General features: G+C 35.3%; 2 protein-coding genes across 2 annotated transcripts; one reads left to right on the top strand and one right to left on the bottom strand.

The window, feature by feature from the left end:
- The first annotated feature begins 1,725 nt into the window (after positions 1–1,725).
- On the top strand, positions 1,726–2,729 carry LOC105098020 (olfactory receptor 52A1-like). Its single transcript, XM_010990644.3, is given in 2 exon segments — positions 1,726–1,936; positions 1,939–2,729. Coding segments are annotated over 2 exon segments (1,002 nt in total).
- A 4,839-nt stretch (positions 2,730–7,568) lies between these two features.
- Positions 7,569–8,509, bottom strand: LOC105097954 (olfactory receptor 52Z1P). The gene has a single exon (XM_010990589.3). The coding sequence runs from the start codon at positions 8,484–8,486 to the stop codon at positions 7,569–7,571; it is 918 nt and encodes a 305-aa protein (XP_010988891.3). The 5' UTR covers positions 8,487–8,509.
- Positions 8,510–11,545: the final 3,036 nt, after the last annotated feature.

Here is an 11,545-nt window from a genome sequence, read left to right as displayed (position 1 = left end):
CTTTCCAATGATAAGCCCATCCCATGAGACCTGTAGTAAAAGATGTACTCTTTGCCTGCCATCCCACGATCTGTTCTTGTCTGATGATGCTCGTACATCATCTTCTTACCTCTTGAACAAGTCAGAAAATATGATTTTTATTAAAGGATCCTGTTCTAATTCTGATTGTATTTGAAGAGGAAAAACTTTACTGCCACTAGAGTCAGTGATCTATGGATGGAAGAGTCAAAGAATTAAGCACTGGGGAGAAAAACTGTGGAAATCAAGGTACTTAGCTGACTGTCTAGTTTATCCTAAATACATGTCAGCTGATACAGCCTTCCTTCTGTCATAGAAGAGCCCGGCTGAGTGTGTTCTTTCACTTGAGGTTTACCAGCATAAACCACAGCTGCTTCCTGCATTACTGGAATTTTTGGTAACATTTAGTAAATACTTAGTTGATCATGATCTGACTGATCAAAAGCAACATTCCTGGAGAGTCTGCCAAACAATAAAATAAGCTAATTCTACTTTTCACATAATCACAAACAGTTCTCTAATGTATAATCTTAGAATCTTGACTCAGAATACATAATTTTTAAAAAATACTAATTTTGGTCAGAGAAGGATTTCCAGCTGAAATTTTAAGGAAAAATAGTAGTCAGTGAATTGAGAAGTGATTAATGTCCATCAGTTGCTCTAGAGCCCTCTGCTGGATCATTTCAGGTGTCTTAAGACCTGCCATCTGTCTTCCATATGTATTTCTACACTTGACTCCTTTTAGAGAATGTGTTCAACGGTTTATTTTCTATTAATTTCTTATGTCTCAGGTCATATAATGATTCAAATGTTCTTTATGATCTATGTTTCATTAAGAATGAATGAGACTAAATTGGTCAAAAATCATGCTCATTGTAGCTCTGAAATGTTGACTCCAATAAAATAGCCTTTCTCTGGCTAAGTTACCCATTTCACCTATTTTCTATATTCTGCAGTCATCAAGAATGAGTCATCTTGCCCTCAGATGTTGCTGTTGCCAATGCGCTTGCTTCACAGAGATTTTTCCTCTCTAGGTATTCTATAATATGCATTATGGAATTTTAACTATTTTAAGACACAGCTAATTTTAAGGCACGTAAAATTAGTAAGAAACTTGACCCAGAATCACCAAAAAACATGGACTTGAATGATCTTTCCTTAAGCTCTTCCTTCACTTTCTTTTGAAAATACATCCATTTTATATAGATAGAAATGACAGAGAGAGAGATAGCTATATAGAGAGATTATGATCTTGGGTGTCACCTGTTTCTATATCTATTTCCCTTCATAGGTAGTCTCTTATCCTAATATACAGATCAAAGTCTGAGAATTTGCTGGTCCAAACCAACAGTTCCTGAATTAAAGACAACTGGGAATAATAGAGTCCTAAGGGACCTGGATATGGGATATGAAGAGATTCACCAGCTGATTAAAATGAAATTTCCAAACAAAATGAACAAGTCTATTTTGTCCACTGGTCCAGAAAAGAATAACAGAGGTCAGCATTTGATTCCCTTGACCAGGTATTTTGCTGGTTCTGACGTGTTTGGCTTGTCATGCTATAGCACCCTATTGTGGTGCAGTGCTGTGGATGTCGTTCCTGAAAATGCTGATGTGACTAAGGATCTGTCTTTTCCCTTCTATATGTAAACATAATGCATGATATAATCAGAGTTCAACAAAATTCTAGCAAAATGATGATTCTGGATGAAATTAGAAAGTAGAAGAGAAACAGTAGCACTAACTTATTTCAGTTGCATCGTGAGACCCAAGGACTCTAGGTCCTTTTCCAACAGCACAGTCTTCATGCCCTCTGTGTTGACACTATTAGGGATCCCAGGCCTCGAGTCTGTGCAGTGCTGGATTGCATTTCCATTCTGTGCCATGTATGTCATTGCTGTGATTGGAAATTCCCTGCTTAGATCATCATCAAATCAGAAGGCAGCCTCCATGAGCCCATGTACATTTTCTTAGGTATGCTCGGAGTCACAGATATTGCACTTAGTACCAGCATTGTGCCCAAGATGCTTGGAATCTTCTGGTTTCATGTACCAGAGATTTATTTTGATTCCTGCTTGCTTCAAATGTGGCTCATCCACACATTATAATGCACTGAATCAGGCATCCTGCTGGCCATGGCCCTGGACCGGTATGTGGCCATCTGTTATCCTCTGAGACATGCTGCCATCTTCACCCACCAGCTAGTCCCTCAAACTGGGGCTGTAGTAACACTCAGGGCTGCCATTCTGGTAGCCCCATGCATGGTGCTGATAAAGTACCGTTTGCAATTTTATCATACAACAGTCATCTCCCACTCCTACTGTGAGCACATGGCCATTGTGAAACTGGCTGCAGAAGATGTCCAGCTTAATAAAATCTATGGCTTGTTTGAGGCCTTCATTGTGGCGGGATTTGACCTCATGTTCATCACATTGTCCTACATACAGATGTGTATCACGGTTTTTCGTCTGCCCCAGAAGGAGGCTAGGTTGAAAGCATTCAATACTTGCATCGCTCACATCTGTGTCTTCCTCCATTTCTACCTTCTTGCTTTCTTCTCCTTCACACATAGATTTGGGACTCACATCCCCTCTTACATCCATATCCTCTTTTCTAGCATTTACTTGCTGGTCCCTCCATTTCTCAATCCCCTTGTCTGTGGTGCAAAGACCAAGCAGATCTGTATCCATATGGTAAAAATGTGTTCATAAAATGCATTGTAATTAATATCTTCAGGCTTTACTCTGTGCAAGTAACAATATCTCAAATCAAAATAAAACAACAAAAATCCATGTAATTTGAGATGTTTGAGGTTTCTATATAATCATTTTGTGATAGTTACCAGAATGATAGCTAATTTACAGATCATCATAGCTCATGACAAGTATAGTGAAAAAATAGGGTTTTAGATCCCACCGGTTTAATGAGTGATAAATGTAGAAAGAGCATATTAATGAACATATATTTTTTTTCCTTTTCTCTTTTATGTTTTAGTCCCAGGTTGAGCTATGTCCTTTATAAATCCTTCTGCATTAGGATTCACAAATTATGGATTTCTTGCTAGCTTACTGTTCTGGAGTGTTGAGGCATTCAATTAAAAGAAGTTTGGACTCTTTTCTTGATCAAAACAGTCATGTTAACAACAAAACTCAGAGGAAGTATATTTTAACCATGTTTTTATTGAAATAAAAGAAAACAATAAAACATTTTGCATATGATGGGACAATAAAGTCTAAAAATTTTAGTATATTTCCAAGGTTATTCAGAAAATTGCATGCATAAAAATCATGAGGATAATGTGTCCCCATTTACACATTAATACTTTTTCTATTACCTCCGTTGTTTAGTTCTTTATGTATTCATCAATTGTTATCAAAACCTACAGTCTTATCAATATAATGCTATAAAATACTTGCACAATGATAAATTTGACTTACTGCTTATGTTTCATGATTTTGTAGCCTTTGTATCCTTATGTTTATGATGCTGAGTTTCTAAATCCTACCATACTGAGCTCTGAGCAAGTTTGCACATTTGACTAAATTTTCCTCCATCCCTCTTAATACCATGTCTCTTTTCTTCCTTTTTCCTTTAAGAAGCAGTTGTTATATGCCTCATATATGCGAAGGAATCATGCCTTGTGGTCTTGATTTTAAAAAAAAGATATATGTGCCTTCACATTTTTAGAAATATGTGAAAATGAATTAGTATGTCTTTTGTCTTAAGAATAAATGATAAATTCTAAGATAGATTTATGCACACAGGACCTTTCTTCTTGACATGTTTTACCTGGTTTGTAGACTTTCTTCTATGTAACTAAGCTTTAGGATACTTGATGTAAGATTGAGACATTGGCAAATTTAGGTAGAATACTTTCGGTTGTGTGGAAAAGGGCATTCATAATGGATTTTAGGAAGAATAAGTGATAAGGATCAAAAGGTAAGGAATGAACCCTAAGTGCTTTTCCTAGAATTTCTTCTGTGATAGAGAGTGAACCAATGGTTCTGATTCCTATTGAATGGAATTGATTCAGAGGTCAGACTGCCATCTGAGCTAATCTTCAGTTTACTCTTGACTCACCAACAAACAATTCTGAATAGTTTACCACTTTGATTCTCTTCTCTTCTCTTCTCTTCTCTTCTCTTCTCTTCTCTTCTCTTCTACTGAGTTTTCAAAGTATAGTTAACTTACATATTATATTAGTTTCATCTGCACAAGAAAGCAATTTGATATTTTTATAAATTACACACCATACAAAATTATTATAAAATATTAACTATATCTCCTGTGCTATATGTTCCATCCTAGTGATTTTTTAATTTTATAACTGGTAGTTGGTGACTCTTGATCTTCTTCAATTATTTCCCCCTCACCCTTTTTGTGCTCCCCAGAGTTCTATCCTGGGTCCTTTTCACCCTCAAACTATAAAAATGTGTTAGTAATTCTATCTACTTGAAATAATTTAATTATCACCTTCATTAAATCAGCTCCTATAAAATATTTCCAACTCAGCTGTTCTTACTCTGTTCCAGATACATAGGGCCAGAATGTTTTATTGATATTTTGGTTCATTCTATATACTTTTGAAAAGGCACCTTAATTAGCTCCGGGATAGGTAGACAAATTTTTTCAACTTAACATTTGAAAATACCTCCACACTTAGATTTTTACCTATCTATGTTTGGGAGGTGGGTCATTAGGCTACTGAATATTTTTTAAAGGATCATCAATTCTAATTTGTTTACCAAAAGTATAGATGTATAATTATGAAGCACACACCAAGCTGGCATTCTTGGTCTTCAGCAGAGTAAAATCAGTTGGACCTATTTCCTGGTCAGATAGACTGGTGTTAAGTGGAGACCCATTTTATAAAGGTCCTCTTGAAGAAATATTTAGAGGTCATCACTACCTGACTATAATTAGAGAAAGCAGAGGTGCATAAATGGTGTCCTTATAAATCTCAAAGGAAAAGTAGTGTATATAATAAATGTTAAAAAAGAAAGATAAATTGGAATTCATCAGATTTAAAATATTTTGTACATCAAATGACACTATCAAAGTGAAATGACAACCTGCAAAGTGGGGGAAATATTTGCAAATTACACATTGGATAAGGATTTAATACCCCTAATATATATAGAATTCAGTCAGCCACAAATCAAAAAGACAAACAACCCAATTGAAAAATAGGCAAAAGACTTGGGTAGTAATTTCTCTAAAGAATATATGCAGATGACCAATGGCATATGAAATATCAATTAAAACCTTAATGAGATACCACACCACACCTACTGAACTATTTTTTAAAAAACTAACAAGTGTTGGCAAGGATGTAGAAAAATTGGAACAATCACACGTTGCTGGTGAAAATGTAAAATGGTGCAAATTCTGCGGAAAACAGTTTAGCAGTTCATAAAAAAGTTAAGGATAGAATTACCATATAGCCCAGTAATTCCACTCCTGGATATATACCCAAAAAATTGAAAACAAGGATAAAACAGATACTTGTACATGAATGTTCATTGCTGCATTATTCACAATAGGCAGACAGTGGAAACCAGAGTAAATGTATGACAACAGATCAATGAATAAAAAATGCAGCATATACATATAAATAGAGTATTATGAATCTATAGAAAGGAATGAGATATGAATATATGCTACAACATGGGTGAACTTTGAAAACATTATGTTGAGTGAAATATGCCAGGTACAGAACAATAAATATTGTATGATCCCACATATTAAATATTTAGAATTAGCAAGTTTATAGAACTATAAAGTATATAAGAGGTTACCAGAGAAATGGGAAGTTGTTGTTTAATAGGTATGATGTTGTCACTAAATTGTACACTTAAAATGATTAATATAACACATTATAAGGTATATATATTTTACTACAGTAAAAAATTATTTAAAAAAACAGCATGTAAAAGAACAATAAAATCATATTAATAATTTTGGTCCAGTTTCATTGCGATATAATTGACTTATAGCACTGTATAAATTTAAGGTGTACAGCATAATGATTTGACTTACATACATCATGAAATGATTACCACAGAAAGTTTAGTGAACATTCATCATCTCACACAGATACAAAATAAAAAACTAAAAAATTTTCTTCCTTGTGATGAGAACTCAGGATTTACTCTGTCAACAACTTTTGTATGTAACAAACAGCAGGGTTAAGTACATTAATCATGTTGTACATTACATCACTAGTACTTATTTATCTTATAACTGGAAGTTTGTAACTTTTGACTACCTTTATCCAGTTCCCCTCCTCCCACCTCTTGCCTCTGGTAAACACTCTGGGACAGACTAATTTCCAGTTATTAAATTGAATCAGAAATAAAAACAAAAACAAACAAGCAAAAACACTCTCAACAAACAAAAGTACAGGACCAGATGGCTTCACAGGTGAATTCTATCAAACAGTTGAGAGTTAATGCCTCGCCTCAAATGATTCCAAAAAATTGAAAAGGAAGGGAAAAAACTAATCTGGAATGTTCAAGAGAATGACTCAATGTTTATTCTTTTGGTTTTTCTTTAAGTGCAAATAATGTCAAATATCACATTCTCATGATGTACTAGACCTTGAAAAAGGAGAGATTATAAAAATATTTTCTTGAAGTGAAGGAATTAAGGTACAGACTGGAGACAGCTTATAGATAATTACACTTGGGGTGTTTAGAGAATTTTTTATATAAGATTCTGCATAATAGTCTATTTAATCTTCTTTGCCTTTAATTTTTTTGGCTTGAGTATAGAACTTTTCAGTCCTTTAGTCCCTCTATGAAGTCTCCATTGATGATTTGGGCCTAAAATCCTCAATGTGTAGGAAAATTAACTCAATAAATATATACTATGTGCTTATTTTATACAGTAGACTTTATGAGGTATCAGTGAATCAGAAAATATCTGATTTCACAGCTCACATTTTAACTTAAGAAATAAATGCAGACAAAAAGAATTATAATTTAGTGGCTTCATGCCATTGGTCCAAGTATTTGCTGATTGCCGTAGGAGTGTTTAGTATTTCAGCAGAATTTCAACTGTCTATAAGAAAGCTCAGTGACCCATCACTCCCATTTCTCTGCTCTACACAGGAGATGTCCATCTGGGTTAAATCCTAAAATATTTTTCTCAGTTATCTTTATTTATCCTTTATAATAAGTTAAAATGCATAACATTATGTCTAGGAGAATTGACAATTTAGTGTATACATCTATCAAAATTCATTAAATTATACATCTGAAATATGTACAGTTTACTGTATAAGAACCATACCACAATAAAGGTGTTAAAAATTAAAAATAAAATAAAATAGTTTTTCAAAATCTTTAAGTGCCTTAGGAAAATGTATAGGCTTTTGGCATTTCTGGCAGATTCTATCCCTTTAAGTGTGTTTGAGAGTTTTCATGAATTTCATTTATTCCTATGCCTCATTGAAACAGACTTTTAAATAGTGTGTATGTGTGTGTGTGTGTGTGTGTGTGTGTGTGTGTGTTATTCAAAATACCCAATATTTAGCATTATTCTTCATTTTAGCATGTGTTAATGGGAGAGAAAAACAAAACCACTTGGTCTTGTATCTGTTTGGTCTTCACCCCATAAATAATGGGGTTGAGCATAGGGGGCACCACCACATAGAGGTTGGCTACTAGGATGTGGATGTGATGAGGGATAGTTTTATCCCCAAAGCGATGGGCAAAAAATGAAAAGAATGCTGGGGCATAGAATATAAGTATGACACAGATGTGGGAACTACATGTGTTAAGGGCCTTGAATCTGGCAGTCCAGGAAGGTATCTGAAACACTGTGCAAAGGATCATTGTGTAGGATGTAATGATGAACACTATATCCATTCCTGTAGACAGTAGGGCCACCGTCAGGCCATAAATGATGTTGACATTGATATCATCACATGCCAATCTGGCAATGCCCATGTGCTCACAGTAGGAATGGGGAATGATGTTTCTCCCACAATAGATAAGTCGATGTACCAGGAAGATGAATGGAAAACATATGATAAAGCTTCTAACCACAGCAGCTATGACAATCTTCCCAATGACTGAGGAGGTTAAGATTGCAGTGTATCTCAGTGGGTAACAGATGGCCACGTAGCGGTCAAATGCCATGGCCAGGAGAATGGCAGATTCTGCCACAAAGATAAAGTGTATGAAGAACATCTGGGATACGCAGCTACCAAAGGATATACCCATGGAATGGAACCAGAAGATGGCCAGCATCTTGGGGGCTGTGGCTGTGGAGAGCAGGACATCTGCCAAGGCCAGCATGGAAAGGAGGAGATACATGGGCTCCTGGAGACTCCGCTCGGTCACGATCAGGAAGATCAAGAAGATGTTACCTACAAGAGCCACAATGTACATGAAACAGATAGGGATGGAGATCCAGGTGTGCAAATCTTGTAGTCCTGGGATTCCAATCAGGACATACGACATATCCTGAGGACTGGTGTAATTGTGAAAGGCCATCTGTGGCCACTTACTCCAAACCTGGGGCTTTTAATGAAAGACCAGAGGGATGACTGAGGATTTGCCTTAGGCTGAATGACGTCAGGTCCGATTTTTTTTCCCAATATGTTTTCTCTGAAAGGACAGTGAGATAGATTAACCTAAAATTGAACTCTGACTCTTTCCAAGGAAGGATTAAATCTTGTATCTTGAAAAATAATAGCATTTAATAAATGTGTAATATGTGTCATAGTGCTTTACATGTATTAACTTGTGAAATCCTCACAGTAGCCCATTGAGAAGACCTTTACAATATCCCATGACATGGATACTGTTCTTATCCCTATAGAAAAAAATTAATTTCCAGACTTTTAGCCTCTTGCCCTAGTTCCCATGGGATTCAACATCAGATAGGATAAACTTGAAAGCTCTGATCTTGACTATCATTCAACACTGCCTATAAAAATAAAACTAGGTACAAAACTATGCCATCAGATTTTTCATTGATCATATCTCAGTGTAAAATAGACAAATGTCCCATGCTGGGCATTGAATATACACAGGTGAATTAAATCAATCCCTGTCTGTTCAGCAATACATTCCTTAAAGTTGTAGAATGAGCATGAAAAACCTAAACCATGTGCAATGCCAAACTGAGCTGGGTTCTTAAATGGATATGCCAAGCATATGGCGAAGTGAAAAATATTCTATCCTACTTCAATCACTGATTGAAAATTAGGCTGTATACTTCATATTTCAAGGTATCACCACAGCAGCAAAAAAATAAATAAATAAATGTTTTCACATTATAAATCAGGCATCCATAGTTCTTCAGAAAATAGAGGGATGATTATTTATTGATTACAATTCTTTAGTTCCAAATGAATGTGGATAGAAGCAAAGAGGATGCTGGGTGAAAAAGCAGGCTAGAAGATATAACATTAGGATTAGGCTGTGTGTGTGTGTGTGTGTGTGTGTGTGTGTGTGTGTGTGTGTGTGTACACAAATAAAAAATATATAGCAAGTATAGCAAGAGACATAGATATAAAATAAGTGAATGACAAGTGGCTCCCTTCCTCCCCCAGTCCCTATTCTCAAATAAATCTAGTTAAGTTTCTTATTTTTTGAGATGGTATCTGGGCCTTTAGAAACAATTGTCTCTTCACCCCTTGACTCTGCTGCAGTTCAGGATGCTAATCATTGTACAGTACACTTTTATTCCATTTACTTTTATTTTTTATGAAGTATTCATTATCCTATTCCCTCCTTTTATATGACTGAAATGTTAAGAACACCTTTTTGGGAGTTACAGTTTAGACCATATAGTACTCAAATAGCCCATTAAGCCTTTCCTTAATTGGTTTGTGATTCTTTCAAAATACTATAATAAAATGTTGAGATGCTTAAGCCTTTGGATCCACTTTCAATGTATAAACCAATTGTTTTAACCATTTAACATATAAATTAATTGTTTGAAATTTCTTTTAAATGGGATTTTTAGGTTTCAGAGAGTGAGAGGAAAGATTAATTTTGGAGCATACCTGGCACAGATCTTTGCCAGAGCCACATATGTGAGTGAAGTGTAGTCATGAGGAGGGGGCTTATAGTGAGGCGGGCTTCGTTAGGACATTAGGGGTGGGGAAGAGAAGAGTCTAAGCAATAGAAACATAGAAATGAAGATGGGAAGGAAGGAAGGGGAACAAAATTTGCAGGTTTTCTTTTTTGCTGTTTGGTTGGTTTTTTAAACTGAAGTATAGTCAGTTTACAATATGTCAATTTCTGGTGTACAACATAGTGTTTCAGTCATACATATACACATATATATGCAGGTTTTGTTTTAATTGTACTGATGATCTTTTGGGACACTAATGATCTGTTTCATTTTATTTGGTTCTGTTTTAACTGTAGCCTTATCACCTACGGTTACGTAATTTGTAGGACTGGAATGCCTTGTAGCATTATTCTGTAATATTACTGATGGCATAGTCTGACTGAATCATGAATATATGCACACAGGCAGCATGTGGTTAGTAGAAACAGCGTGGTTTTAGGGCCATCTGGAATTAGATTTAAATACTGGTTAAGTCTTATTCTGACTACATGGTTATTAAAAAGTTACTTAATTTGAAGTTTGGTTTTCATTTATAAAATACTTCCAAATAAACATCAATTAAATCTACAAGCAATTCTGAAGTTAGTATTGTAGGATGGTTTATCACAAATCAGTTATACTTCTAGCCCAACAACAGATGAAATGAGGACATTTACAGAAAAATTAATGCATATATTTGTGTATATGTACATATACACATTATCTTTACTAAACTTGCTTAACTACTGAGTCTTGTTTTTAACTACTGGAATATACGTTTAAGTTTGACATGTCTAAGCACAACATTCAGATCTTCACATCAAAAGAAAAATGACTATAGCATAAACACATTCTAAAAGAAAAGAATTACTTATGCTCTTTGCAGAGGATTAATTTAATAGAAGAGCACAGAGATTCTACAATTGTAGGTCACATCCAGTAAAATCCATGTCCAATACTTCATAGGTCAGGGTTGAAGGAAATGCAAAATGGTTAAGTTCTAGGAAGAATGAGCATCTCCTGCGGTTTCCTGACTGTTTTTCTGGTGTCCTTTTCTATATGTTTTCACTGAGCATTACTCAGTTTACTTACCTATATTGTCTAGAATCCTGAAGATGTTTAACTAGTTGAGTAAATTAAAAAATGGAAACAAAGAGATGCCCCAAATACAAACAGGAAATCTGGAACTATCTATTTATATCTCCTAGGCATCACTCAGACCCAAGATATTCAGACCCTGAGGATTGAATTTCACTCCTTTTGTGTAAAGAGATCACCTGGGGCTGGTTCTGGTACATGGTCCTTAGGGAGAAGCACTCCTATTTTCTCCTCCCTTACAATTTGCGTAGTTTTTCCTCTGGCTAGCACTCCTGGACACCCTAGTTAACACATACTTTCAGTTAAATATCCAAGTTTCCTTTTCATGTCAGAGGCCCGTGCTGCTGCATGATAACAT

Source organism: Camelus dromedarius, chromosome 12, assembly GCF_036321535.1.
Source record: "Camelus dromedarius isolate mCamDro1 chromosome 12, mCamDro1.pat, whole genome shotgun sequence".
Taxonomy (NCBI): Eukaryota; Metazoa; Chordata; class Mammalia; order Artiodactyla; family Camelidae; genus Camelus; species Camelus dromedarius.
Note: the sequence above shows the minus strand (reverse complement) of the source record. Positions and strands in the feature narration are given on the sequence as shown.

Excerpts from the sequence above, each read along its gene's own strand:
- LOC105097954 (XM_010990589.3), bottom strand. The coding sequence starts at position 8,486 with ATGTCGTATGTCCTGATTGGAATCCCAGGACTACAAGATTTGCACACC.